At 43.9% G+C, this 27,893-nt stretch overlaps 1 protein-coding gene across 1 annotated transcript; it reads right to left on the minus strand.

Annotated features, from left to right (window-relative positions):
• Positions 1-1,377: 1,377 nt before the first annotated feature.
• PSMD4 (proteasome 26S subunit ubiquitin receptor, non-ATPase 4) lies at positions 1,378-27,893 on the minus strand. The gene is made up of 10 exons (XM_085639261.1): positions 27,738-27,893; positions 21,048-21,188; positions 19,894-20,008; positions 15,763-15,849; positions 12,230-12,300; positions 10,427-10,640; positions 7,798-7,906; positions 6,140-6,271; positions 2,585-2,652; positions 1,378-1,711 (listed from the first exon to the last, which is right to left on the minus strand). Exons 1-10 carry the CDS (start codon positions 27,761-27,763, stop codon positions 1,541-1,543), a joined length of 1,134 nt encoding a protein of 377 aa, XP_085495387.1. The 5' UTR covers positions 27,764-27,893; the 3' UTR covers positions 1,378-1,540.

Here is a 27,893-nt window from a genome sequence, read left to right on the forward strand (position 1 = left end):
TACATATGTGAGGGCAGGCACAAAAATAAAGTTACACATTACATATGAATCTGAGAAAATAAATATTTAACTGTAAGTTTAATACAGACAAGAAAGAAACATGTTCTGAAAAAGATCAGTATGAGATGGGCTTGAGGCTTTCAGAACTGAACTGTGAACTAAACTTTTTCGCTTCACAGTCCTTCTCAATACTCAGCACACCTAGTCTTTTATCTTTTTTTAGGCATTTAATAGCCTGTTCCACAATTATACAAATTATTTGGTACCCACTATACAGATTCTGCAAATCTAAAACAAGGAGACCAAGTACTGTGCTTTTTCTTGTTAACCCCATGTGTGCGGGCTTATTTCCCACACTGTGCGGGAGAAATAAACGATGGGCGGGATTACGACGGCTCCCGGCCGTCGTGCGCCCACGCCCACCGTGATGCACGACGGCCGGGAGCCGTCGTGCGCACACAAGGGGTTAAACTGTTATATCTAAAAGAAAGATCAAAGCTAGAAAGGGTTGAGTACTGCTACTCTTGTACCGGTTTATGGATTGATGTGCTGTTCTGAGCTAACTAAGGCTTGACGCCTGTACACAGTGTTCACTGCATCAACGTATCGCCACTGGCGTATGTTGAAAAATTTCCACATAGGTTATTGAAGTTTAGGCAGAAGAGAACATTCAAAGACAAGTCTTACATCAGAGGAGATAAACTGGTGGACCCATGAGCTTGAGCTTTTCATTAAGAACAGGTAGAGGTCAGAAGGAAATATCAGAGAAACACTGCTTACAGAAGCAGGTAAGTAAAACCAAAGACAAAACGTGTTGAACTCAAAAAGTTTGCCTGGTTAGTGAATGAGGGAGAGAAGCTTTTACTATGCTGTGGCCGGGACACGTATCCACACCAGAAACAGCAAATAAAACAGCAGTAACTGGTGCTGTGATGTCAAACACCGAACAAATCCAATAGTAAAGAAATAGGATTGAGGACATTGGCATGGGCTATTGAGGTCCACCATCCCTCTTGTGTATCGAAGGCCAACAGCTAACCATACAAGTATCACATGCACTACTGCTTTCTAGCTCACCAAGTAGCAGAAAATAAGTTTTACTCCCACTTGCACTTTGGTAAGAGCAACCTGCATACTTACATCCCAGGGATCAAGGGAAAGACTAGAGCCACATTGTTTATTGGCCAACTCAATAATGTGACACAGATTGAAAGTGGTCTCTTCGACTTCTCCATATCTTTAAAAAAACAGGAATTACAATTGGAAGACTTGGTTTGAACAAAGTGCCCGCTGTAGCTAAACAATGCTATCCAATTCCTTGGTTGACAAAAATGTCTAAAAAATTCAAATTAGAATGGCTACTCTTGATACAAAGCATTCCATTTTAAATTTGTATTTATTAACAATATCAAGGAAAACAAACTCTCTTACAGCCATTCGATTGCTAACCTCGGTAGAGAATAATATGCACTGTGGTATTAGAGTAACCAGACTGGGACAAGCAGAGCCAATCACTTAGTAGCCTTGGAATGCTGGAGTGTCATTTTTTGTCTTCTTCTTTCTTTTCCTTCTTGGTGTCTTTGCTTGTTTGCGAGGCTAGGGAGCCCATGGCATTACGGATGGCTTCGTTGTTTGGGTCCACACCAGGAAGGTTTTCAAGTACACTCTGCAGGAACTCTGGGTCCTGCATCACATCATACTCTTCCTCGTCCTGAAATAAAAAAACTACCTTGAAAGTGGTTCATTATGAATACAACTGAAGAGTCCTGCCATGGAGCCCTAAAGAACTTGGTGAGGGACAAGTCCCTGCATGCAGTGACTAACACTACTCCATGAACGCAGACTGAGTTACTTTCTAAAGTACAGGTACTCTGCAGTGGTCTTTTTCCATATGTGCACAATGGCTTTCCAAGGATACTGCATGTTCATGTGATTAGGATAGGATTCAAAATCAAGCACAGAGCATGGGAGCTGGTATATGTTCTCATGTGTAGGTATGGAAAATGGAGGCAGTTTTTGCTAGTGTATGGGTGCATGAAGAGGTCATAGGGCGGGGATACTTCGCGATACACAGATCATGGGAGGCACAAACAAATTCAACACGATAAAAACATGGTGCAAACAGTTTAGATAAGGGGTTCCTCGTGGCAGGTAAGCAACTTTAACCCCAGTTCAGGAAAGAAATCTGGCTACTTTCCCTTTCGATCTAGCATAATGCCCCAGAAAGCTGCTATCGACTCACATATCTGTAAACCCCAATCCACCAAACAAAAACAAGCAGGCTGATGAGGAGACACTCATTTACTGCTTAGGTGGGGAAGTGCCAGTCTAAGCAACTGCTGCTGTTTGTTCGGCCAATGCTGTGCCTGCACCTAGGTCTATCGCAAGCGGGTAAAATGCACAACTGTTGTACCATGACTAAGTCATGGAAGTGGCATCAGGTTTTCCAATAGACCAAGCAAACTGATTACAATTATCAACAGCAAACTGAACTCAATACAATGTTATCAAAGATTGTAGTGTTGAACAACACCCATGATTAACAGAAGCCAAAACTGTTTATTGAAAAGATATATGCAGTTACCTTTGAAGGCTCAGATGTGTCCATGGCAGCACCACTGTCAAGATCAGCAGACTCTCCGGGTACGTACTCTACATTAACAAACGAAAAGGCTGCCTTATTTAGAAAATTACATACACAGATTAGTTTCAGCTGGAGGAGCTTCTGATAACCAAGGTAAATCCAACTGGTAATGTAGATGGCTGTGCCGTTTTTTTTTAGCACTGCTAGAAACTAAAAAGCTTAAACATTTCTGTTATTTGATTTTGCACCAGTAATAACCACTACCAAGTTTAAAGTAGGACTTAAAGTCCCATAAGAATATAGAAAACAAATTAAAGGAAATGTCTTTTTTCTGCTTGAGCTACTATAAGTACAATAATACAAAACTGAAACCTATTATCCAAAAACATAAAAGCTAACAAGATATAAAATAAAAATTACTTTGATTTCGGCTGCAGTATTCTTAGTCGTTTCTTTCCCTACTAAATAGAACAAGCACCAGCATAGAGAAGGTATGGCCCACATCGCTGCTGTATAAATCTATGCAATGGAACACACCATTGAAAAGTCTCAGAGACAGCCTCCCACCAGGAGACTTAATTACACAAGGGTCTATCCATCCAATCCAAGTGGTCACAGTTTTGTTGCCTGGGGTAAGTGCATCATACTTCTTAATTTGCCCAAATGACACTCCAGGTTGAATTGAGTGGTCATGGAAGGCGCTTGCACTGAAAATATTACCTCCAATGGCAAACCTCCGATACCATTACATTCTCCTCAAAGGTAATGAAGAATTACGTAACATCAAAGTCGACAGATGAAATCCTAATGCTACACAGCATTTTATCTTTAACCTTTACAGACTAACCACAGACTGACCATGTGCAAGGAGATCACGTCCAGAAACTGGCCCTCAGTTTAAAGGTAAAAATTGAGCATTATTCCTCTGCTCTTTGTGAGAACCATAAAGTCCCTTAACTTGAACCTGGCGCATTTTCTCGTACACCCCAATTAAGATTGGGGCACGGTGCTTCCTGGCTGGCTGGCTTCAGAACTCTGTGGTCCTGAGTGATGCCAGAAACTCACCTAGCAAGAAGAAAGCCTCTGTCCTACTGGAATTTCGGGCTCTCTGATAATCTGGACATGGCAACCTTTTTTCTAGCTGAAAGCCAGAACGAGAACTCTTGGGCTGCATTTGATGAAGAAATTTCCACAGATATGTCCAATGTGTCCCTGTTCTGTAGGTTGTGACGTGCATAACAACACAGGCATTAAACTGGAGGATTCATGTAAGTTCTAAATATACTTTTTTCCTTTACTCTCCCAGGACATAGCTTATTTTCAGAGCAGAGTAGGAGCTAGACATCAGCTCTTACAAGGGCTGCAGTTAAAACTAAAGAATCAGATATTAGACTTCCTCACACATGAGAGGTTTCTCCTTCTGAGTCTGATACTTCTTGCCAAAGACCCTTAGGAAACATATCCATATTAGTCAGAGTTTACCTAGATCCGCTTGTTGTATTATATGAGGCTATCATAGCCAAACCTGGTGGGGGGACCAGAAGGTGAAGGTCTAGAACATAGGGCTAGTAACTGCAAGTTTCAATTGTGGTAAGAAACATGCGTAGGTTTTGGTCTCATAACATAAAACTACTTTGGAAGTCAATGTAACATGTAAAACAGTCCAGCAGGCTATTTGTTGAGCAAACAGTCAGAGGAAGTCTCTGTACAGATGAAGGCTGTTGTACCCAAGGCTTTCTACAGTTCCCGAGTGTGCATGGTAAATGTAGTGATAGACCAAAACCACTTTAGTATCAAGATGGACCTTACAGCAGAGACGATTCACAGAAATGCAGGAACAATGGCAACGGTGAGGTAAGGAAAACATGCAGTCCAGATTTAGAAGTGACAGCAGAATACGGAGTTCCACTACAGGATGTGTCGACCTTGGGGTCCCTCTATTGGTAATGTGGGTAGAAGTCTTGCTTTTAGTCTTCCACCATCTAAAAAGGGGGAAAATTAGACTGACAGAGCCCTTTCCTAGGAAGGAGGGGCAAAAATGTATTAGATACAGAATTCTGGAAAGGTTTCTTGAAAGAAGAGCAGTGTTAACCCTAACCCAAAATAGTATCGAATACGATACAGGACAAGATGGAAGAGAAAGACTCCTGCAGCAACCAAGAGATTTAGGACAATTAAAAAGTACAGAAGCAATCACTCAGACAAAAAGTCTCTACAGCGGAAGGACTTTGAAAGAAGAGAGCAGGACAGGTGAAGCTAGAGCCTTGGAGTATGTGGAAGGGGTCATTCAAGATTTGGTGACAAATTAAACCGTAAGAAAGCCACAGCACCTGCTTAGGCACTGACCTTCAAATTCCTAGGGTGGAATTGTTTATGATGTTACATTATAACCAACACCGTAGCAACATAATATATTCTTCTTTTAAGGACACCCAAGAAAGAAACAATTGGATAGTTCTGAAGTCCTATTTTAATAACGTTCTGCTTCGCATGTTATGCTGTTGAGTCAACTGAACAGAGTAAAAACAGCAACCACTAGAGAACTGACATCTACACTGACTTTGTTTTGAAAGCTTTGATACAGTTCAAGTGAACTTACTGATCTACAGTCACTCCACTATTAGTTGCTACTTTGGAGTCAGTACTGCCTTCCAAGTTGGGTTAAACACTTAGATGTGATTTGCCTTCAAAAGAATTGTACACCCTAGTTCTAAGACAAGAAAAATTGAGAAATATTTGCATTTTATTACTCCCTCTCAGGTATGTGAATCACCTGCAAGGGTCTCTGCTGGAGTGAAGGGGAGTGTATAGTTATGGGCACAGCAAAAGAGGAGCAGGTGAGGACCTGCAGAGAGAGCGCCTTTTTGAGAGTAGTTGTGAGGACGCGAACGTATGCGCCAATGGTGTGAGAGGGTTGATCCATGAGATAAGCTCAGTTGTAACAAAACATACAGTATGCTTTAAGCGAAGGGTTTGGAATAAGTTGTAATCTTTTCCCCATAACCAGTTGTCCTTTATCCCAACATGAGAAATGTGTTACTAGGGATTGACACCTGTAACAATGAGGATTTAAACGGTTTTGTAATGCTCTCCTCAACAAACAACATGCCCTCAAAACTGCTTATTTACACCAGCACTGATCCAAGATGGCCAGCTTTAAGATATCAACCTAAATAAATGTGCATACACTGAATGCAAACGTACAAAGTTGTATAGTCATGAGCTATCCTGAAAGTCTGGCATGATTTACGTCCTCCAAAACCTATGTTGGACACAAAAAATTAAGACGTGCAGAGCGCTATACATGTTTTTCTAGAGGCTTTTATTTTGGAATACATTTTTTTTTTTTTTTTTTTTAAATGAGCACATTTTAAGATTGAACAAGCAAAGAACCAACTTCTCCATCTTGGTAGGAGAACAGTTTTGTTCTGCTGAATTTAGAAGCAGTGCACCATCTGACTACTCTAGTTCTTCTGAACCAGGAGAGCCACTGGTTAAGGAGCAAGAGGCAGAAAAGAAGCAAAGACTGGATGTGTAAAAACTTTAGGTGCTCACCTGCTCCTTGCAGTGACATCTGCATGGCATATGCTATCTGCTCATCCTCCGTCATGCTGCTGAAATCAGGCAGGCCAGGTCTTCCGGTCTCCGGCTGCCCAATCGTCATTTTCAACAAGGCTTCTTCCGAATCTAGGGGGAAGACAAAGGCAGAACAAAGCAAGCTAAGACGAAGTACAGATAAGCAGCATAGGCGTTCGTGACAGCAACTGACTTACTCAAGGATTCCACAGCAACAAAGAAGTAAAAAAAAAAAAATCAAGAGTCAAAGAACTGGTAATACAGTAGATAAGACTGGGACAGGACAATCAATTCGCAACTAAAGTCCTATCCCTTCCATTTCACGTCACTTGATCTATCAGTCACAAATCCTTCCTTGTGACCACAAAGCAAACCTCAAGTTCCACCAGCCATTGTAGAGCCTGTCTCGTGCTCAAACACCTATACACCAAGTGTCCCTAATAAGTCATCCCCCCTCTGTATAAGCCCACACGTGCGGGTAGTTTATCATTCAGTCTTCTTTTTAAAACAGCATGCTCAGAATGATCCAATTGAAGGCATTCTGTTGCCACCTAGGCACATTTGGCAGAGTTAGTGTCAAATGTCAGGGTGGCCAAACCGAACAAAATCAACCACACTACGGAATAAAGTGGTTTCTCATGATTCAGGCTATTTTGTTGGTAGTCTAAAATCATATCATGCTAAGATGAGCAGTTCCTTTGGGAAAACTTATAAGTCTGAAACAGGACATGATCATAACTAATCCAAAATTATCCACAGGCAGAAAACTAGGCTTCTTGCTTTCAGCAAGGTGGCTGACCTCAGCACTGCCTTGTTCATGATCCAGGCAGCAATCTCTGCTGGTGGAGAGCAACCAACTCATCCTCTCCCTGACTAACGTCCCAACGACCACCAAGGTCAAGTTTCAAAGATGCATGAAAGAGGTGGCTGTCTGGATGAACAACAGTGGTCTCAAACTCAACATTGACAAGACAGAAGTACTCCTCTTCGGGAAAGGCAAGGACACCATCTGGAACAACAAATGGTGGCCACCAGAGCTGGGCCCAACACTCAAATTCACCAAACACGCCCGCAACCTTGGCATCATCCTCGACAGCCAACTATCCATGAAGAAGCAAGTCAGCACCGTCTCCCCCACTTGCTTCCTCACCCCCCGAATGCTCAGGAAGACCTTTAGATGGTTCCCACACAATACCAGGCAAACAGACATGCAAGCTCGTCACCAGTAGACTAGACTACGGTAACTCCCTCTACATAGGAAAAACCATCCAATTCATGACAAAATTCCAGACTATCCAGAACACAGCACACAGACTCATCCTCGACCTCCGAGACAGATGCAGATTTACACGTGTGGTAGGCCCCGGTGAATTTCCTGAGCCCCAGGAGAAGGGATACAGAGGGCTACCTTCAAGACAGACTGCGTGTCCTCCATCACCATCATTCCTCCCAGTTTGCCACTGTTAGATCTGAAAGGCATTACTGCTTTATCATTCTAACATGGCAGGTGTTGAGAGGGTTGTGAGGGAGGAGATTTCACCATATATTCAACTGGAGGCACCAAGACAGGACATTAGCACCACCCACCATCAAGGTGTAAAATCGAGGCTACAGTTTCTCTTAGCTAGGTTTCTCACCATCTGTTCCAGCAGCAGGGATGCCTGCCTCTGCCGCAGACACAGCAGCTGCACGGCGGGCCTCCTCTTCTTGTCTTTGCCTCTGCTCCTCCATAGACACACGCAGCGCCTGCAGAGAAAGAGCACCCACCATAATTTTAATTTCTGAGGCAGACAAAATGCCAATTGACAATGAAAACCTTCAAGGCACATTAGATGTGGATAAATTAGAGCTACATTAGATATAGATAAAGAAAGCAGATGTGATTTGGCTTCAGTATGCAAAATAAAACCTACATAACCTATAGTCTGAACATTCAAGGCACACACGTGATAATTGCCTTGACATAGCTGGTGCGGATATCTCCTACCATTTGCATTGCTGTAATTGGAAAACCTTTACTCCGGGAACTCATAAATAACGGGTCAAGGTATGGCAGAAGAATGGTGCTACGGGGCGGAGCTTGGAAACCAGAGTCTGACAGTCAATCTACACATTTAGTTTTCAATAAAATTCTGCTGCACAGAAATTGACAACAAAGACATATGTGACAGTAAATAGGTTCTAGATTACATAATTGGTCAAAAGAGTCTACATTTTAAGATCTCTTACAGGGTTAAAACACCTGCTGCAGAGATCATTGTTAGTGGCGGCTCCTCCGCTAAGGCGGAGGAGCGTCACCCCACAACTTTGCAGCAGTAAAATAAAGGAAAAATAAAATGATAACTCAAGGTTATTATCATTTTATTTGTTCCTGCTGCAGCAGCTTTGCGGGCGCGATGGGGCTGCTCTGCTGACAGGAGCAGGGGGAGTGGTAAGCACACTGTAAGTGTGCATGAATGTTTGGCCAGCCGTCTAAGGCTGGCTAAATAGTCATGCGCACTATACATGTTCTCCACCCAGGCATACCCCGAACATGCCCAGGCTCCCACTGCCTGTCTGAGTGTCGAACCATGGCGCTCAGATCAATCACAACGCTGCATTGCAGTGTTGTGATTGGCTCAGGGGAGCATGGGTGCTTCCTGTTACGTTCCGGCCGGGAGAGACGCGGCGAGGAGGTACATTTTTCCCCCTTTTTTTAACACCCCCATACCACCCCCTCCACTAAATATAAAACCCAATGTAAGCACATCTCTTACATTGGGAGTTGAACAAAGTTAAAAACCTGTCACAAAATCATAGTTTCTCTTGAGCACTTATGAAGTGGTAACAAGCTAAGTGCCTTTGTTTCTTTTATTGCATTAGTATCTAGGGGTTAGGCTCCAGGTGGCTTCCAGCCAGGATGATATTTGAACAAATGGCCCAGTACATCAGGCCTTTCTGTGGGTACAGGGGACACTATAAATAAGAAAGCCCCATCCCTGCCTGCACACTGTTGTTCTGAACAGAACGGAGACACTGTGCGGATGCTGCTGAAATGTGTCCTGGTGTCGGATAATGACATCAGGACAAATTCAGCATGTTTCCCTGGGATACAGCCCAGAATAACAGCCGGAACAGAGATTCAGCGGGATTTCCCTGCTTTCCAGCACTGACCATTTGTGAATGTGAACCTGGCTCTTCTGCAACTGTCATTGAGGGTACTCTTGACAATATACTCAATCACTTTGCAAGTCACTAGAGTCCAAGTTTGGTACTGTTCCAACACCAAAACTAACCCACAGAAATAGCTCCACAAAAGTAGCCCAAGCCAAGATCAGTCTGTAAATCGTGAGCTACTGGTAGCTCTCCTATGTGCAGACCAGCCTAATAAATGAGAGGTCTTTCCATGTTTGAATTAATATATGGTTACCAAAACTGACAAGCGTATATTTGAGACTAAAAGGTATATCGTTTCAGAATTCATAAACTGACGTTGTGAGAAAAAATGGATTTCATAAATCATGCGGTGTTGGGGGGTCTTATTACCAACATTATTACATCGGTTCAAGGGGCACTGAACAGTGGCTGCCTTATATTACTCATACTTCGGCATTTCAAATGGATGAAGGTTTTTTTATTTTACATTACTGCTGGCAACCCTGCCTGATGCACTCAGATGAGCAGGGCTGATAATCTTAGGTGGGGTGGCCACTACTGTAATCTTGTCCGATGTCGTAAATATTACAACACTAATAATAGTAGCCCAGGATGATTTTCATTCAACATAAGTAACTCTTATTTCAGAAAAGGTTAGTTAAATTCTACTACAATTATATATATTTACTAGTGATTAGTTTAATGCTTCACATCACACTCGTTTGACATGTCCATCAATTATGCAAACAAAACATTTACACTAACGGATTGTTAGCTTCTAACCTCTTTTCAAGGAAACCAACTCATAACCAGTTATCAGATAACAATAAGCATATCTAGCTAGTAGGGAAACTAGTGCACCAGAGACGAGTGAATTCTGATCCGATGCTTAACTTTTCCTCACAATAAGATCCTAAGATAACCTAATATGTACATAAGTGACAGTTTCTTGTTACTATTAGTTAAAGACCACTGCACTGGGAGCCAGCCATTCACGTTCAAGCGTGAACCAATACAGAGAAAAACGCGGAACAACAAACAGTTTCTTTCTTGCTTGCAGCCGGAGCCGTTTGAACAGCCTCTCAACCCGCGTAGGTGCTGATCAGTCCAGACAGCATTTCTGTCACTTACCAAAGCCAGCTCTGGGTCTGCACTGGGATCCACACCAAACTCAAAGTCACTGGCACCAAGACCAAGCATGGCCCCACCCTCGCCGGCTAGGATGGGAGAACTGATGAGTGCATCGGCCAGACTGGGTCCAGGTGGCACTGTGACTAAGTGGGAGCCAGTGCCATCTTTCCCATTCAACGTATTGATGAAGGCTGTCAGCTTCTCTGTGTTGGACTCCTAAGGACAACAAATATATTGAGCATTAGAACAAAGTTCTTTCCTAAAGAGGACTTCAATGCTTAGTAAATATTCAATGTCTTCTGGCAGAATTGGGGGATAGTCTACTCCCTCCCACCACAAGGCTAGCAACGCATCCTGAATCTACAGCAACCAAACAACAAGTCTCAGAAATAACATAAAAGGCAGGTTTGATCTAAAAAATGCCCTAATTCAGGGCCACATCTAAGAGAACAAATCGCCAACAACCTGTTGTAGATGAGGTCCACAAAAAGTGGTAAAAACTAAATATGATTCACCACTCTATTTCCCCATGACTAACCCCTTCTCACATTCACTCTTCAGCTCTCAAGCAAGTTATTCCCTTAATCCTTCCCTAAAGTCTTGATGCACCATGAACAAAATGTACTTTTATTACAAAGTCATTAATTATAAAGCCAATGCTTTTCGAAGCCATATTAGAGGGCCCTCATAAATGCTGATTTATTTTTGCCAGCTGATGAAAAGTACCAGGCCGCCAACTCATTCCACTACTTTATGTAGAGCAAACCCGATTTTTTGGCTCCAAGTGTCTGCCACAAATCAAGGCGTTGTTACAAATTAGGACAGTGATGTAGCTTCCCACTACAGTGACGTCTCTAGAGTCTCACTAACACACTAACCCAGCCTTATGGGAAGATATACTTCTTAGCCCTAATCACTTAAGCTAACCAAATCTCAGGCGTTTTAATTATAAAGCCAATGCTTTTCGAAGCCATATTAGAGGGCCCTCATAAATGCTGACTTATTTTTGCCAGCTGATGAAAAGTACCAGGCCGCCAACTCATTCCACTACTTTATGTAGAGCAAACACGATTTTTTGGCTCCAAGTGTCTGCCACAAATCAAGGCGTTGTTACAAATTAGGACAGTGATGTAGCTTCCCACTACAGTGACGTCTCTAGAGTCTCACTGACACACTAACCCAGCCTTATGGGAAGATATACTTCTTAGCCCTAATCACTTAAGCTAACCAAATCTCAGGCGTTTTAAGGCCAAAAAACATCTTAAAATAGGAACTAGAATGCAAAACGCCTCCAAAGACTGCAATATTTCTAAAACATCACGTGAACCATTTTAAACTTTGTGTGATTCCAGAGTCCATATAAAAACATTATATGTGCTCAAATTGGGGCTCTCACAAAACCAAAAAGCAGTACTGCTTTACATTTTGTTCTTAACATTGAAAAGGATAGAGTGTTTTGCCAGGTAGTAAGTAAATAATCCAACTCTTTCTTTTTTACTCTTAAAATAATTAACTCCTTAAATTCCCAATATAGAGGTTTTAAAATTTTAAAGTACAGGACCCCTTTGGAAAATTGAGGCACAGAGTATTAAGGCCACGTCTCTCAAAAAGATAAATCAAGTGTTACTGACACTTAAAATTGGTCCTCTGTGTTCTTGTAGTTTGTCACAACAGAAAAATGCTGCATGTCAGTGAATATATACTAGGGTCACCCTCCCCGCTTATCACATTTCATCACATTTATCATCCTACTCCTCCAATGTACGCTCAATGGTGCTCTACTTATCGGAGCAAAAGATACTTTCCTCCTCTCCGAAGTTTATGATGTCAACATTCACTTTCTCTTTCTTTAAACGTTTCGCCATCTTCACCAACTGCATATTAGACAGAGAAAAATAGAACAGTTAGCTTTCCAGAAGCACAACATAACCGGATACTCAAGTCAGAACAGAGTAATATGCACAGAATGTCCCAAGTGTTGTTTAACAAACAAAAATATCCTGCCGGTTCCATGCCAAAATGATAAGCGTACAGAATAAACATCAAAGTCTTACCAACAGGACTGAAAACCGATAGGCTATGTGTGCAATGCATTGAGGAACAGATGCATGGGGCATACAAAGCTAATGGTGTAAAGTAAATATGTGAGCTGTAACAATGGTATGAAAACACTGACCTCCTCTTTCAAAGAAAGAAACCTCAACAGAGTTAGAATGCAAGTAGAAAGCTAAGGAACTTCAATATCGTGCAGTCAGAAGTTCAAAGACTCTCAGACTGCAGTTTCAATCAAGGCTATCTCAGCAATATACAACCAGCAAACAAGAAATACAAACCAACACCATTTGTATTTATTTGCAATGTATTGCAGTATTGATAAAACGCTTACTAGCCCTATGGGGGGCGCTGAAGCACTTGCTTGCGTGGGTAGCATGCCTCACTCTGTAGGTGTGTGATTGGGAGTGTGTTGCCTTTGTTTGGATCCTATGTGTGAAGTGTTTGCATGTCACGTGTGATGACCATGGAGGTGCAGTTGTGTTATGGGACTCTGCGCTTAGTAGTATGACGGATGAAGAAGTATGAGAGAGATATGTGCTTTGAACAGCTCTGCAGGCCCCTCTATGGGATTTCTTAGGATCATAATCCACTTAGCTTGTTACTGCAGTGGGATGTCCATTCTGAGATATTTTGTTTAACGTTTATGGTCCTGAGAAGCAATAGCTTTGGGAAAGACATGGTGAAGACATCTGTTGGGATGGAGCTTGGCAACATCATCCCATAGCTAATCGTCGCTGTGAGAAGTCAAAGTAAGTACTGTGTTGGAATCGACAGTGGTGAACTAAATAAAGTAATAAGCTACGTATATGAAACACGTGTTGAACAGTATTTAAATCAAGTGGCACTTAGGAGTGAATGGAAACTGCAGCTAGTTTTTTCCGTACATATTCATGAGGGGTATTTTGAAAGTGTTAAGTATGGAGGCAGATTTCAGCTTGATTGGGTGTACGTTCAAGAGATGCTGCGACAGGAAAAAACATACAACAAAAACTGGTCTGAAACTTGAGGAGGTGGAGGGCTTGTGAGGGAGACAATGCAGAATGGGCCAGGATTCCCACGTTACGGAGCCTCAACACAACATGGTCACGGACGGATGCCACCATTAGAGACATGGATATTTCTGTGAAAACTATGATAAATATGAATAGTTGGAGATGCATGTGGATTTGGGCTGGGTTAACAGAGTCCGTGTGAAATTTAATACTTTTTTAACATTGTTGGGAGGAGCATGAGGTTTTGAGCCCTAGGTGAAAGTTCAGCAGTGCGCTTGTGAGAAAGTCCAAGTAAAATAACCAGCTCAAACTGAATATCATGATAAGTTTAGACTCATTATGCCAACCTTGGTAATGATTGTGACATCAGTATGATTTTAAGAGTCAATCTGAACCCATGTGGTTTGCACAGCAGTAACTTAACAAAAACCCTTATGCCAGTCTTTGAAAGTGTTCTCCAAGATTTTAAAGATTAAGTACATTAGAACACCTATGGCTGAGACGTGGTTGCTGATCATTAACGCCACCGGGATTGTGCTCCTTAAAGTATTACTGAAGCCCTGGTGAGATTAAGTTTATTTAATAATAGTGTTGTGGTAGGACCGAGTCTACTCCCTGCAAATCTCCTTCCCAGTTGTGGAGACGCCAGAAATACCCATACATTCTTGGGCTTCCTTTGTTACAAGCATCCTGTACTACCTGGCGCTGCTAGTTTTCAACTTTCCTATGACAGCTGGCGCCTGCATGTATCCCATGTAAAAAAAACACTGCTCATTTCTACTACTTTCTTATTCCACACTTGTGCGGACCTAAAAGCAAAAGCTAAATAGATTATCACACACAAAATAGCATTTCTGCATTCTCCCAAATGGCATATTACAGTTTTTCCCTTTCCCTCATGCTTTTTGTTAGCTTATCTGGCCTTGCTTTAAACAATTTTTTTCATAAATGGGTGAAAACAATACCTACTTAACTGCAAAAAAGCAGTGGTAGCACAATAGTAAAAATAGTCTGCAGATGTGTGTACGGTAATCCATTCTCATTCTAAATCGATCAACATGGTTTATGACATAACTATGTGCCATACTCACATGGTCATAGGTGGTATTCAATTTTGGTTAAGACCTGCAGTCACTAGATGTGAATGATCTGATTTCTCAAACTTCTAACATAGACCGCATCAGTGATCCTATTTGCCTGGAGTCGGTCTTCATCCTCGCTCTCAAATTTCCAGGTTTATGTAATGTTTCACTACATGATCTTAAGATATAGCATTTGTGTTGGCGGAAAGAGTAATGTCAAGCAAATACTTGCTTCCATCACACCTGATTCAATATAAAGGGAACCTCAACTAATACTATTACTAACTGTGAATTGTTTGGTAGTAGCAGCACTAGTAAACACCAACACCTGGTCCCTTAGAGGTACAGTCCTTCACTCACTGAACCGACCGTCTGAACACTGCTATGTATTTCTGCATGTTACTGGTGTTTCAGAAAGTGTTGAATCGGCATAGTGGCGACACCAGAAACCTATTAAAGGATGCTTTTCTTTCCATTCGACAGACCGTACCTATACTTCACTAGAAAGGTCGAATATGCTGCTGGTTCTCATTGTTCGGCAGGAGATTCAACCACTACTGCATCTGTTTGGTACACTGCATATACCAACTACTGCCAGGAAACCTACTCCTATCTTGCCCTTGTCTGCCTTTCTTTCTTGCATCTCCAATTGTTAGACCCCTGTACCTTTAGCCCTAATCCAGTATTGCTTTCTATTCTCACATGCAAGTTTCCTTCTGTGCAAAGGTTCCTATACAATAGTATCAAGGAATACTCTGTCCATTTCCTTTGTGAATATGCAGCCCCGAGTCAGTAACATACCAGAATAGTGTGGCTCAAATATCATCTGACAAACATATTCTGCCCCAGATATCATTTATAAAACTATTGCCCAGTTGGAGTCAATATTAGAAAATCTAGATCGACTATAATAATATTTTTGCGAATTAAATTCAGGCCACAATACTTAAATTAGTCTATTTTTCTTATCAGTATTCTGACATACCACCCCTGATTGAGTTCTTATTTTTTATCTGCAGCCATTACAAAACCAGCAGAATGAAGGTATAGAATCCGGGAAGCTCGAACAAATACAGATACGAAGGAGTACTCTTGACTGTTTCATGAAATGTGCTTCTTTACTCGGTTTAGTAAAAAGGTACTTCTTTCTGCTGCATTGCTTTTTGTATGGAGATGGACCACAGGAAATGAAGGTACAGATACTTACATCCTTCTCATTATCTTCCACAGGGCTCCCAACAAATGCAATAATCCTCATCTTATGGTTCTTCCCCTGGCGATGTTTCAGGGCCAACTGAAAAAGAGAAACATTATCATAAAAACCAGAGACAGTGTTCGGAAGGCACTCCGTGCAGCCCCCACACAGATTACCAGAATGGCCTCTTCATCACATACTAGGACCATCAGGAGCAGCATATACATCAGGCCCATGATTCAACCAAAACCTGGCACATCATCACCGGGAACACCGGAGCAGAGCACGCACTAGCAATCGGATTCACAGAGCATCTCTGTGTTATTTCATGGACTCTACTTACACAACACTACGAAAACTGAAGAACACTCAGGGAAGCTCAGATTCCACTGTCTTTCCTGAACATTATTTCAACTGATTGCAGCTATTCCCAGATTGAAAAGTAAGCCTCGTCCATCAGGCAAAATACAAAAAAAGAAAAAGACTGTGGCGATTTAAAAACACAGATTTGATACTGGGGTTGGGAGAATGAGCCACATTCATTTGACTCTGTTAATTAAACGTGGCCTCTCCCAGAATTCTATGAATAGCGTATCATGCAAGATGGTGCAGCACTAGTTTTGGTATGCTTTGTGACACTAACATTAAATTCAGCAAACAACATTTGGTATAATGGACAGCTCTTGAAAAGCATGCATTTCAAGATTCACTGCTATTCAGTGACAAGTGACTAAGAATGAAAAATTAATATGCAAAGGCACACCTGGTACATAAAACATATTAGCTCAAGTTCACGCTGTGCTTTCGACTATTAGGGTCATAGTATGTGAATCCTCCCCTTCGATTCAGAAATGCCTTGAAGTTTGTAGGGTCTTACTGTTTGGGTGAAAGGATTTTCTTTACTACAATCCCTCCAGGGTATCAAAACTTTTCTTCACTTTCATACGGCTCAAAGAAAATACAGAGAGCTGCACCTAAAGCAGTGCATTGCTGGACAGAGTCCTTGAGTATGCTATGGACCGTTCAAGCGCCAAGAAACAAGCCTAGAAACAAGTGTTACGCTCCACAGAGTGAGCAATCACATACTGAGCAATCACACGGGGGTCACAAAGCATCAGACTACTGGAGAATTACAATCATGACCACCAGAAATCACCGTAGGATGATTGGAGCCATAAAATCACATGGAGAAGGGGAAGACATAGCGGACTTAGGAAACGCCATGAACCTATGAAGCACAGCCGCAGCAATCTTTGGAACACAAAAGAAAATCAGGAAAAATCCCATGGCCAAGAAGAACTAAATGCAGTTAGTTAATGTAGAAGCTATAAAACGTAATGAGGACTCACAGTCTCCATCCTTGCTTCTGTAAAACCTCCACCTTCTGCTGCCACACTCATCTGTATTTTAGTCCAACCGCCTTCCTAAATAGCGATAGGTGTCCGATTGCCTAAACACCTTGCACGCCTGAGCAGTTTAGCATTAAAAACTTGGCTCAATGACATGAACCTTGATGGGTTCTTAACCAACTTTCACCAAATGTCAAGTCATTTAGATTCACCCTGGACTACAACTTCACCCTGAAGGAACAGACTGACAAAATAGCAGAAAGACGCCTTGTACCAGCTCTACCTTCTGAAGAAGTGAAACGGTTTCTTCCAGAAAGTGACTTAAGAACTTTTGTTCCAGTCCTCGTATTCTTGCATCTGGTGGATGCTATCAGACTGCTCTATGGCCTCCCAGGCTCCACTCTGGAGCCCGCTTAGGGACGTACCACACAGTGCAGCATGTCTCCTGCAGAGCCTGAAGAAATACAATCACATCAACCCACCCTGATGGAACTCTATTGTCTACTCTAGATGGTCCGTACCATTTTCAAGACCATTTGCATCATTTACAAAGCCATCTAGACCAGCGCCACAACTTATCTTGCAGACAAGTTAATTATCTCCAGTAGCTCTCTGCACCCTGAAGTCAGGATTCCATGATCACTGCAGGCAAAAAAGTGCAAAAAAGAAAAAATAAGGCAGTAGGCTTTTTCTTTCTGTGCACCAAGGACCTAAGAACAAAATCGCTGTATTCATCAGGACAAATACAACACTGCTCCAGTTTAGGAAAGAGTTGAAGATGTACCTCTTTCAACGAGCATTACATCACAATACAATAATTATCCACAAACCAGCTCCCTTCCTATCACTTGCTGTGTTTATGCTCATCATTGACCCTAGACAGAGCTCTGTTGCTGCTTGGCTAGGTTCACGCTATAAAAACTCCACATACATTACGCAGTGATTTAAACCATGCCATTTCTGTCTAGTTTGGTTGACCACTTTTGGACTGAGACAGACCACAAGGGTGCCCTGTTGTGTGGGTTGCCGTTTGGCCAGAACATGGCAGCATGCCAAATCTGATGAAGTACTAAAGAAAAATATACTACTTGGATCACTCTGGTCACTGCGGCATGCTTTGCTCTTCATAAATGTGGAAAATGTGTATAGCGGTGAGGGCTTGGGAACGGACGAAGTATGTGGTGTTGCACAGACCCCCTTTCTCCTGGCGGTTGTCGATCTGGTGGCTATGGTCCTCTATTGATATAGACAAACACATGACCATGGCACAGGGGATTTTTACCCTGGAGATTGGTGTATTTTCTTTCAGGAAGAACAAGAATGTTTTCCGATAGGTCCCGGACAGTTCTTACAATTTGCCAAATTAATAAAAATGGCCAGGGAAATCTGGATGGAGTTTCCAGATATGCTGTGAGGAACACATATGCTGAAGGGAGTATTGGATATGGGTTCTCCATGGCATACGGCATCCCAGCTGAAATCGCCCCTTCCACAAAATAACCCTTACATAACAATGGGGTGACCCAAAAATAATCTGTAGGCCCGGAGTAGTTAATGATATGTGACAACAGTGGTCCAATCAGAAAGATCCACTATGTGGATAAGGTTTTAATGAATAACCTTATCCTAAATATTTCTCAAAAGCCCCAATCGGACCACTGTTGTCACGTATCCTTATACAGGATAGGCAAAGCATGGAGTTTGTGGCACGGTGCCACAGGGAGGCAGACATAGTAGGACCCATGACAGACAAGGAATGGGAGGGTGGGTGCACACTGGTCAGGGGCGTTTCTAATGCCTCATTTAAGCTTGCATACATGTATGTTCCACGCAGAGCCTACCTCTCGCTGAGGCGGAAAAGGATATATTCAGATAGGTTGGACAGATGCCCTAGGTTTGGTACATGTTGGGCGGACTTCAAACACATGCTCTGGCATTGTCCGCATTTAAGCCCATACTGGGAAGCAGTGGTACACACTTCTAGAGAGTCACTCATATGACACCTGAGTACAGTGTGAGCACAGTATGTTGAATCTTTTTGTTTGTCCCCTGAAGAGGCGTATACAGTATAGAACGACTACTGGGATTGGTTCTTGCGAAGCGCAGGATTGCTATTAAATGGTTATTTATGGTGGCTCAGACGCTGCAGCAATGGCGGAGGGACATCGTCGAAAAGGCTCTAGCAGAAGAACGGCGTATGTTGGAGGTGAGAATGGACGACATAGTAGAAGAAGATTGTCAGGTGTGGGCGGAGATGCTGGTGGAGAAAATGCAAGCTGGGAGGGAGGGGGGACACAGCATGCACATGCTGATAACACAGCCCGCAAGCAAGCGATGGAGGGCTCAATATAATGCTGGGATAAAGGATTGGGAGAGGGGTGAGAGAAGAGGGAGGGAGTGGGGCCTACTTAGTGAGGTGGCGAGGAGAGTGTCCCTGTTCCAGGTGATAGTCTGCATCGGATGTTGCGCCCATGATGTTCGTGCTCCTGCATTGTGCTGCAAGGGATTCTTCTTTTTTTATTTCACTACCTGCTAAACGTGCTTATTCTCATTACTTATCTGTTGCATTTTTTAACAATAAAATCATAAATAATAATCTTTAAAAAAAAAAATGCGGAAAATTTAAACCATGGGCCAATACAACACACACTCACTTTACCTAATCATGATTTTGCAAGGTCACTATGGTTCTGAACCAAGTCATGCAGTAAAAGGTGAGCTATGAAAAACTGAATAGACAACAGTCAAGGGTTTGGGCATCACACAAGCCAACTAGAAAAGATGAGGAACTTACATGCGCTACGCGGATTCCTGTACAGAAGCAAATCCTCCCTACTGGCTGCACCGCATGGAGCTTTGAAAGAATTCGACCTGTATCTGGGGTCAGGGTGGTCAATACTTCACAATTACTGCAAGAAAATGTGAGGGGAAAAAACTCATTAAGAAAAGACTCTTGCATTTCTGTCAATGCCAGTTTCGAAAGAGTATTTGTTGTGCTTTTTCAGCTTATAAAGGGGACTAATTTCTGATTTGCTTTATCTCTTTATTCTCTTATGCCTCTGTGTTCTCGAAATCTAGGGACCCCCACTGAATCATTATTGGAATCTAGGGAGTCGGCCTAAGCAATTTCAATTAATTGAACCACAAAATAATGCACAAAAATACAGAAAGAAGCATTCGTGAAACACATGCACAAATTATGAAATATTTCATTTAATTCACAGAAAAATAGATTTTAAAAATGTTTTATGGGAAGGTTAGAGCTATTCTAAATTCAAATGAGGCCAATCATCGTTCATACTATATTCTGTTTTTGCACTGCTCCCGCGAATCAATCTGAGGATACCAACTTCACTTTTTGTCTCCAATTTCAAATTCATTTACTACAGAACGTTACATGTTGTTAATCTTCTAATATTATTTAATTTTCTAAGAAGTCGCAGCCCCCCCCCCCCCCCCCCGAGTAGTCTTTGCGGACCCCATGTTGAGACCCACTGCTCTACACCATCTCCCCATCCACTCTACAACAGCACAAATTGTGTTGACAATTAGCCGAGGGTCATTCGTGTTGTTTCATACCTGAAATTAACAGTGTCAATTCTTTATACAGCTCTAACAAACTAGCAGAACTCGGCTCTCACAAATTGCAAAGAAGAGGATCAGACAAGTTAAACCATTAAGGAATAGTCTAATAGGGACCATCTCATGATTCACAGGCTCAAAGTCAGGCTAGGTATAAATTGTGATGTAAACATTTGCATAAATAGCTATAGGGTCAGCGAAAACGGCCACAGCTGCATATCTTCAGATAGAAGGCTACAGTGTTGCCCTCATTTAAGCAAGAGAGCAACACAACAGAAAGACATGACACTGTCAGAGCAAGAGCACCCTACTGGGTGAGTTGTGCGCTATACAAATACACAACATGATAACAACCAGCCTGCTTACTTTGCTAGGGTGATGAGGCCCACATTGTTCTCTGGGTTACTGCGGGTTTTTGTGTGGCACACAATGTTGACGGCATCCTGTTGGGCTTGGAGTCGTGTTGGCAGGAAGTCTCCATTCCTCATATATTCACTGTTGTCCACACTGAAACACAAAGAGACGGTTCTGTGGAGCGATAACGGTACAGAGTTCGCAAATATTCTATTTTAGAATCTGAAAAACCTAGCATATGCTGTGCGGTCTAGGGCAAGCTGTCATCTCCCAGTGTTCTAAATATCTGCTTTTTTCTTCTTCAATGTTAGCAATGCAAAAAAAAATCATTACAGGAAAAAGCCAGGCAACCACAACAGGAACAAGCATTTGCAATGCAATATGTCTCGCATTACTGGAAGTTTGAGCTATTGGCGTTGCATTATTATTAGCAATGCCAATAGCTGAAAGTTTCAGTAAAGCGAGACCTATTGCATTGCAAACGTTTTTGAGACTGTTGCCTTGTCTTGCGGTGAGGGAGGGAGAGGGAGGGGGAAGAGAGAGAGGGCAAGAGAGAGGGAGAGGGGAGTGAGAGAGAAAGAGGGAGGGGGACAAAGAGGAGTTGGGAGGGGGAGAGAGAGCGGAAGAGGGCGAGAGGTAGCGAGAGAGAGGAAGAAGGGAGACGGAGAGAGAGAGAAAGCGAGGGAGGGAGGGGGCAGGAAGAGCATGAAAAAAGAGAAACAAGGAGAGACTTTCACTTAAAAAGAAAATCACAAATAGTACACTGGCCGCAAGCTCAGAAAAGAAGCAAAAAGGACTATTTGGACACCTTCAGAATGCACATGATGAGGGCAGTGAGTGGAACATCCATTTGTGTGCACTGTAAGAAGCTGGCAATGATGGCATGGTGAGCTGGCACTGGTGGTCAGGATGGCACGGATCTGGGGCACACCCGAACCCCAAGAGCTCAAGCCTGCAGGCGATCTCCGCAGTGCTGCAGGGGGCCAAGGAGGGTCTGAAGCCATCCGGCTCAAGCCAGCACCAGAAGTTTTCCAGATTGGAAGAACTAAAACGCGACCCCTCACCCTACAACCAGCTCCTGACAGACATGCTGTCGACATTTAAAGGGTCTGATGGAGGCCTGCGGGGCAAGATCACACTGCTGGAGGTCAGCAACTATGTGAAAGAAACTGTCTTTTCAACAGGGAAGGGGTCTGGTGTTGACCTGCTGCGCAGCCACGTCTAGCCTGATAAGTTGTCGACCTTAAAAGTCAACAGCTACGTGAAAGAAACGATGCACCCGGCGTTGAATGAACCTGCTGGGAATTTGTAGCAGACAACCGTCCGGGTGACAAAATTCCAACATTTAGAAACATAGGGGAAGACCAGATGCCCCACGGTTACACCAGGCAAAACATATTCTCCCCATTTAAAAGGTCTACTGCAGGCCTCTCCGCCCCCTCGCCTGCAGAACAGGCCAAGTTATCATCATTAAAAGTTTCTGTGTCGTCCAATCACCCCACTAAGGACCACAACCGGCAGGGCCAGCCCCCCCTCTTTGCCCATGACAGCACCAAGGGAGAGGCGATAAACGCATCTCCAATAAAATAGAAGGATGGTCCTGTCCCAGGGCAGGGTGACCCGCCAGGGCCAGCGAGACTAACACCGCCGCAACCTAACCCTCAAGGGAGGCGGAAGAGGAGCTGGGGGGCAGCATGAGGACATGCAGCTGTCCACTGGGGACCATGAGGAGGTGCAGGACAGGAGCCCGGCTTCAGGCAAGGGGGAAGCGGGTGTCCCGAGTGCAGGGCATGGAGCCTCCCTCTGAGCAGGAGAAGGGGACGCGCCTTTGCGCCAAAGAGCTGTGGTTAACCAGCACCTCCTTCGCCCTAACCCGGGACTCTGCCCACAATCAAGCCATGGTGCACTGGTCAGGGCACAACAGCAGCGTGAGTACCGGGGTAATTGAGGGGTTGAGCCTCCTGTGCAGGGTCTGTGTGCGTGTGGAGGGGTGCGAAGAGGTCTGTCGGTGGCCCTCATGCAGAGCTGAGAGCGCTGCCGGAGGCCCCCCGTACAGAGCGTAGAGAGAAGCCGGTGGTCCCTCTTTCCGAACGTAGCGCGCCTGCGGTGTCCCCTCATGCAGAGGGTACAGTGCTGCCGGGGGCCCCTCATTCAGAGCGCTGCCTGTGGCACCTCTTTCCCAGCGTAGAGAACGTCGGTGGCCCCTCGTTCAGACCGCAGAGCGCTGCCAGGGGCCCCTCATTCAGAGCACAGCCGTTGGCCCCCTCTTTCCCAGTGTAGAGCGCGCCGCTGGCCCCTCGTTCAGAGCGCAGTGCGCTGCCGGTGTCCCCTCATGCAGAGGATAGAGCGCTGCCAGTGGTCCCACATTCAGAGTGCGCCGCTGGCCCCTCGTTCAGAGCGCAGTGCGCTGCCGGTGTCCCCTCATGCAGAGGATAGAGCACTGCCGGAGGTCCCTCATTCAGAGCGTGCCGCTGCCCCCTCGTTCAGAGCACAGTGTGCTGCTGGTGTCCCCTCATGCAGAGGATAGAGCGCTGCTGGTGGCCCCTCATTCAGAGCACGCCGCTGGCCCCTAGTTCAAAGCGCTGCCGGCGGCCCCTTGTTCAGAGCGCAGAGCGCTGCCCCCTCATGCAGAGCGCAGGCCTAACTAGGCACTGAACACCGCTTCCACTAATCACATCGATTGGCAGAAACTTCATTGCAGCAACAGAGAGGTGTCAACAGGTTTCCGCTTCAATTGCTTGAGCGCGTCGCATGTGCCCAGAGTGTGCCCCAGGGTGCCCGTCATGGAGAGGAGTCCTGGTAAAAGTATGCCGGGGCGGGAGGTGTCCCTGGTGTTGACATGTGACACAGATGTGTGCAGTGGGAAGGTATGCTTAAAGTACAGTAGTGTCGCCTGTAATAGGCAACGTTATGTTCATGGTATAAAGGTGGTCATGCGCGGGGCCAGGATGTACCCAGGGTGCAGATGCGACCACGGCACAGCGGTGTCAGTGCAATGGGTGTCCTGGTAAAGGCATGTCATGGTACAGAAGTGCCGCTCGCACAGAGCAGTCGGTGCCATAGCACAGAGCAGTCAGTGCCATAGCGTGATGGAGATATGCCATGGCACAGATGGGAATGTCCACAGATGTGTGCGTGCTAAAGATGTGTGTAAGCCATGTGTGTTTTCATAACACGCTGCACTTAAACCCTGAACTGCACTCTATCACTGACCTGCACTCCACGCTTCTACTGCACTGCACTCCTGCCCTCTACCTCGGCATCACACCTCACCCCTGCTTTGAACTCCACCCGAACCCACAACTGCAGTGCACTCCTGCAATGGGTAGGGTTGAAAAATACAGTAAGGCACATTCTGCGGTCTTAGGTAGAATAATACAGCTAACCAGACTTCATAGGGTTGAATAGCAGCGCTGTCACACAAGTGATGGAAACCTTACAGGTTCAAGCAGTGATGGTATACCATCTGCCCAAAAATATCCTCTACGGAGGAAGACGATCGCTGGAATTCCGGATGATACTAGGTTCACCAAGCAATCTGACTACGAGACTCTGCACAGGGCTTCAATGCATTGCCTGCCCCTTTCAAACCAAAACTGTGTTTGTTCTGTCAATCACTCCCTCGCCCTCACAGCAGTCACCAACACTAAGGGCAGTAGCGGACTGTTATTACATACTGTGTCTCTGCCATGCCCTCAGCTCCATATTTATAGGTGCATTGCGAACAAAATAGGCAGACAGCCTCTCTTTCCTTCTTTCATTTAGTTGCTTCCCTGTGAAATGGATCCAAAAAAAGAACAATCCCACGAATGGTGCGCGCGCGCGCCACAGCGAGACATGTGGTTTCAATTATCGCGCCCGTTTCTGGGCACGATAATTGAAACCACATGGCAGCGGTGCGCATAATAGACACCAATAGGCCATGGGCGGAGCAATGCGCCTGCCTTTGGCCAATTGCGTGCTGTCTTTGATCAAAAGACGCACGCAAAGGCCAATAGCGTGGGCCAAAAGGAAAAGCACACGCACGAGCGTGTGCAATTCCTAGGTCCATTTTCAAACCCCCTACAAGAGGCCTCTTGCTGCGCGAGCAGTGCTACGCACTGCAACCCAGGCAAGAGACCTAATAACAAGCTATGTTCCTGCTCCAAAATGGTATACGCACTACCGTTTCCAAATCAGTTATCTCCCTTGTAGGCTTACTAAAGACAGTACGCCTGTGGAAGACTCCAGCTCTACTCGAGATTGCTTCAATAAGGTTATGAATGGACCCTGGAGAACTTAAAGACTGACTGATAGTAAGGTAACCAGATAAATGTAGCGCATCTTTAAGCTATGAAATTATATACAACAGAGGATTTCAATTCCACACACAACTGCACAGCTACACCGACCAAGTTTCCACCACGCTCACGCCTTTCACAAGGCACCATGAAGTTACAGACAAGGTCCACGACAGGTCAAAGAAAAAAGTTTTTCCGATTAGAAAGGAAAAAACACTCCCTTAGCTTAAAAATTATATTACTGTCTAACCTCCTTAAAAGAACCACGCTAAAGCTCCTAGGGACTGCAGTGCCACCATCAGAGCTAACTCGACTGTGCAGTGTGCCGAGACTACCCATAGAGAGATGCAGTTCTCACATCTGAACATAGTTTGCATCCCTCCAAGGTCAAGTTTAATCGTGACAAACACATCACGTTTGAGGGACAATTCAGTTTGTAGCTGTAATGGGTTCAGCTATTATTTGTGGGTGGTGACTCTTGCACAAAGCTTTGGAGACATATCATATCAGAGAACACTGCAAGCTCCTTACATGGCTAGTGATACGGTCGAGAAATTCATATACATAGACCATGCTACGGACAGGCGACCGCCCAGCTCAATGAAAAAGGTCTCTAGTATTTCCCAAACTGTGGGTCACAACCCACTGGTTGGCCGTGACACGATTTTTGGTCGGTTGCTGGAGTCCAAGCAATAAATAAAGATGCCTTTAAATTCTGTACTTATCTTGTCACATTAGCTGCGCTTCAAAAACAGTTTTTCTTCTGACAAATTGCAGCCTTTTTAACATGGGGGATTGGTGTTTACAAACTTCTCTCACTCTGTAGTCAGAGAAAGTAAAGTGAATTGTGTGAAAATCTTGCTGGGGTACAGGTGTGTGAAAGTAAAGGTTGTAGGATGTAATTTATTTTGTAACACACAACAAACTGCAAATACCTGTAAATGAACTGCACAAATTAAGCAGTTAGGAAAGCAAAAATGAAGCACATTATTTTACAATTCTGAAGTGTAATGGAAACAAAGTTTTAATAGGATCAAAAGACTTTACTTGGGGGTGCACAAATAATATCTGAAAACCGATTACCACGCATTATAATTTGGGTGCAATATAATTTTTTCAATAAAAATGTATGTCTGTGAAAATGTAAAGGCTATTTCAATGTAAAATGTGCTGCCTGTAAGTGACAGTACGCTACCATATGATGCTTTAGTTACATTAAAAAATAATCGCGCGCCACATGTTCATTAAAGCTAGTTGGGTAACGAAAGTTTGATCTAAAAATGTGGTGGTGGTTCGAAAAAATTTAGGAACCACTGTTCTACAGAACAACCATCAATACATAAAGCGCACTACAGAGATCTCAAAGGGGTTGGCCTCATGTTACTTTCACATTTACCAATTTAAACCCTTACTAAACTTGAGCATTAACAACTCTTCAATAACCACATCCAACTCACAGTCTGAAATTTCTGAACCATATAAAAAAAGTTCCCAGACTAAGAAAGCATAAGGATGTTATTCTAATCGCAGAGGGTGCCATACAAATGATGGAAAAGTAGTGTAAACACATGGGTCTAAGAGTCTAAACGTTTCATGTCTGTCTGGAAAGTGCTTCACGACAGCTCATGCACTATAAGCAAACTCTGCCTACATTCGTCATTTAAAACATTCATTCAGCAAGCGAAAATTTAACTTTAGCAAACTGTTTAGAAACCATATAATCAATTGCAATACAGGATCACAGAGACAACAGAAAGTGGGAAATAAAAACACTTCACGTAACGCTTTTTAACAAGTTTGAATTTCATCGGGCTTGACGCCAGCCCTTTCTCACTGCTGACAATTCTGATAAGGAGGACGCTTTGAGGGAGGAGTGTGTCGTCATGCTTCTGCTGCTGACCTCCCTTTGGGTCACAGGCTGACAAAGCCATTCACCCCACAACAGGCTGCCAGATCATCACAAGTAAACTAAACCATTGTGATTCCAACCCTGCAGTTCACTTGTTCTTGCAATAGCCCAACTACGACTACAAGTCCCAGAAGTCTGCGATTTATTACATATAAGCCCAGCAGTGGAAACATGGTGTCCAAAGTACCAGCAGCGTGACCGGACTTGTCAACAATAGCAGCTATGATTTATTTTCCCCCCACATGGACGTGACTTTGGTGCAGAGTGTACCTCTGACGTAAAAATCCTTTTCAATACGGCTGCTTTGAGTTCCCAATGCCCCCTGTCTCTCACATTCTGATATGTGGCCCATGACTCAGGCATTTTGATGAATCTGCCATGCTTCACCAACCCGCTAACTGCGTTCTTATCGACGACCACCCAGACCCTACCCGAGGGATGTAATTATACCACCCATTGGAAGTAATCTAACTTCTTAGCCCCGCATACGCTCCCTTATTCCCTTTCTCTTACCAGACCATAGTACTTTCCAGCACCATCTTGGAAGATTGTTTCTGACTGGCAGCTCCGACAGCGGCCCTAAGCGCGCCCTCTCATTGGCTCACAGGCCTGATCCAATCATGAACCTCGATACTTCACCGAGGTGCGATCTACTTCCGGACTTCGGTG

Source organism: Triturus cristatus, chromosome 12 (assembly GCF_964204655.1).
Source record: "Triturus cristatus chromosome 12, aTriCri1.1, whole genome shotgun sequence".
Taxonomy (NCBI): Eukaryota; Metazoa; Chordata; class Amphibia; order Caudata; family Salamandridae; genus Triturus; species Triturus cristatus.

Bases quoted from the DNA above. Each gene is read 5' to 3' on its own strand.
- PSMD4 (XM_085639261.1), bottom strand. From the start codon at position 27,763: ATGGTGCTGGAAAGTACTATGGTCTG. The intron at 2,653-6,139 runs GTGAGCACCTAA...TTGTTAATGTAG, and splicing joins GATGTCACTGCAAGGAGCAG to AGTACGTACCCGGAGAGTCT. The intron at 1,712-2,584 runs GTAACTGCATAT...TTTTTATTTCAG, and splicing joins ACACATCTGAGCCTTCAAAG to GACGAGGAAGAGTATGATGT.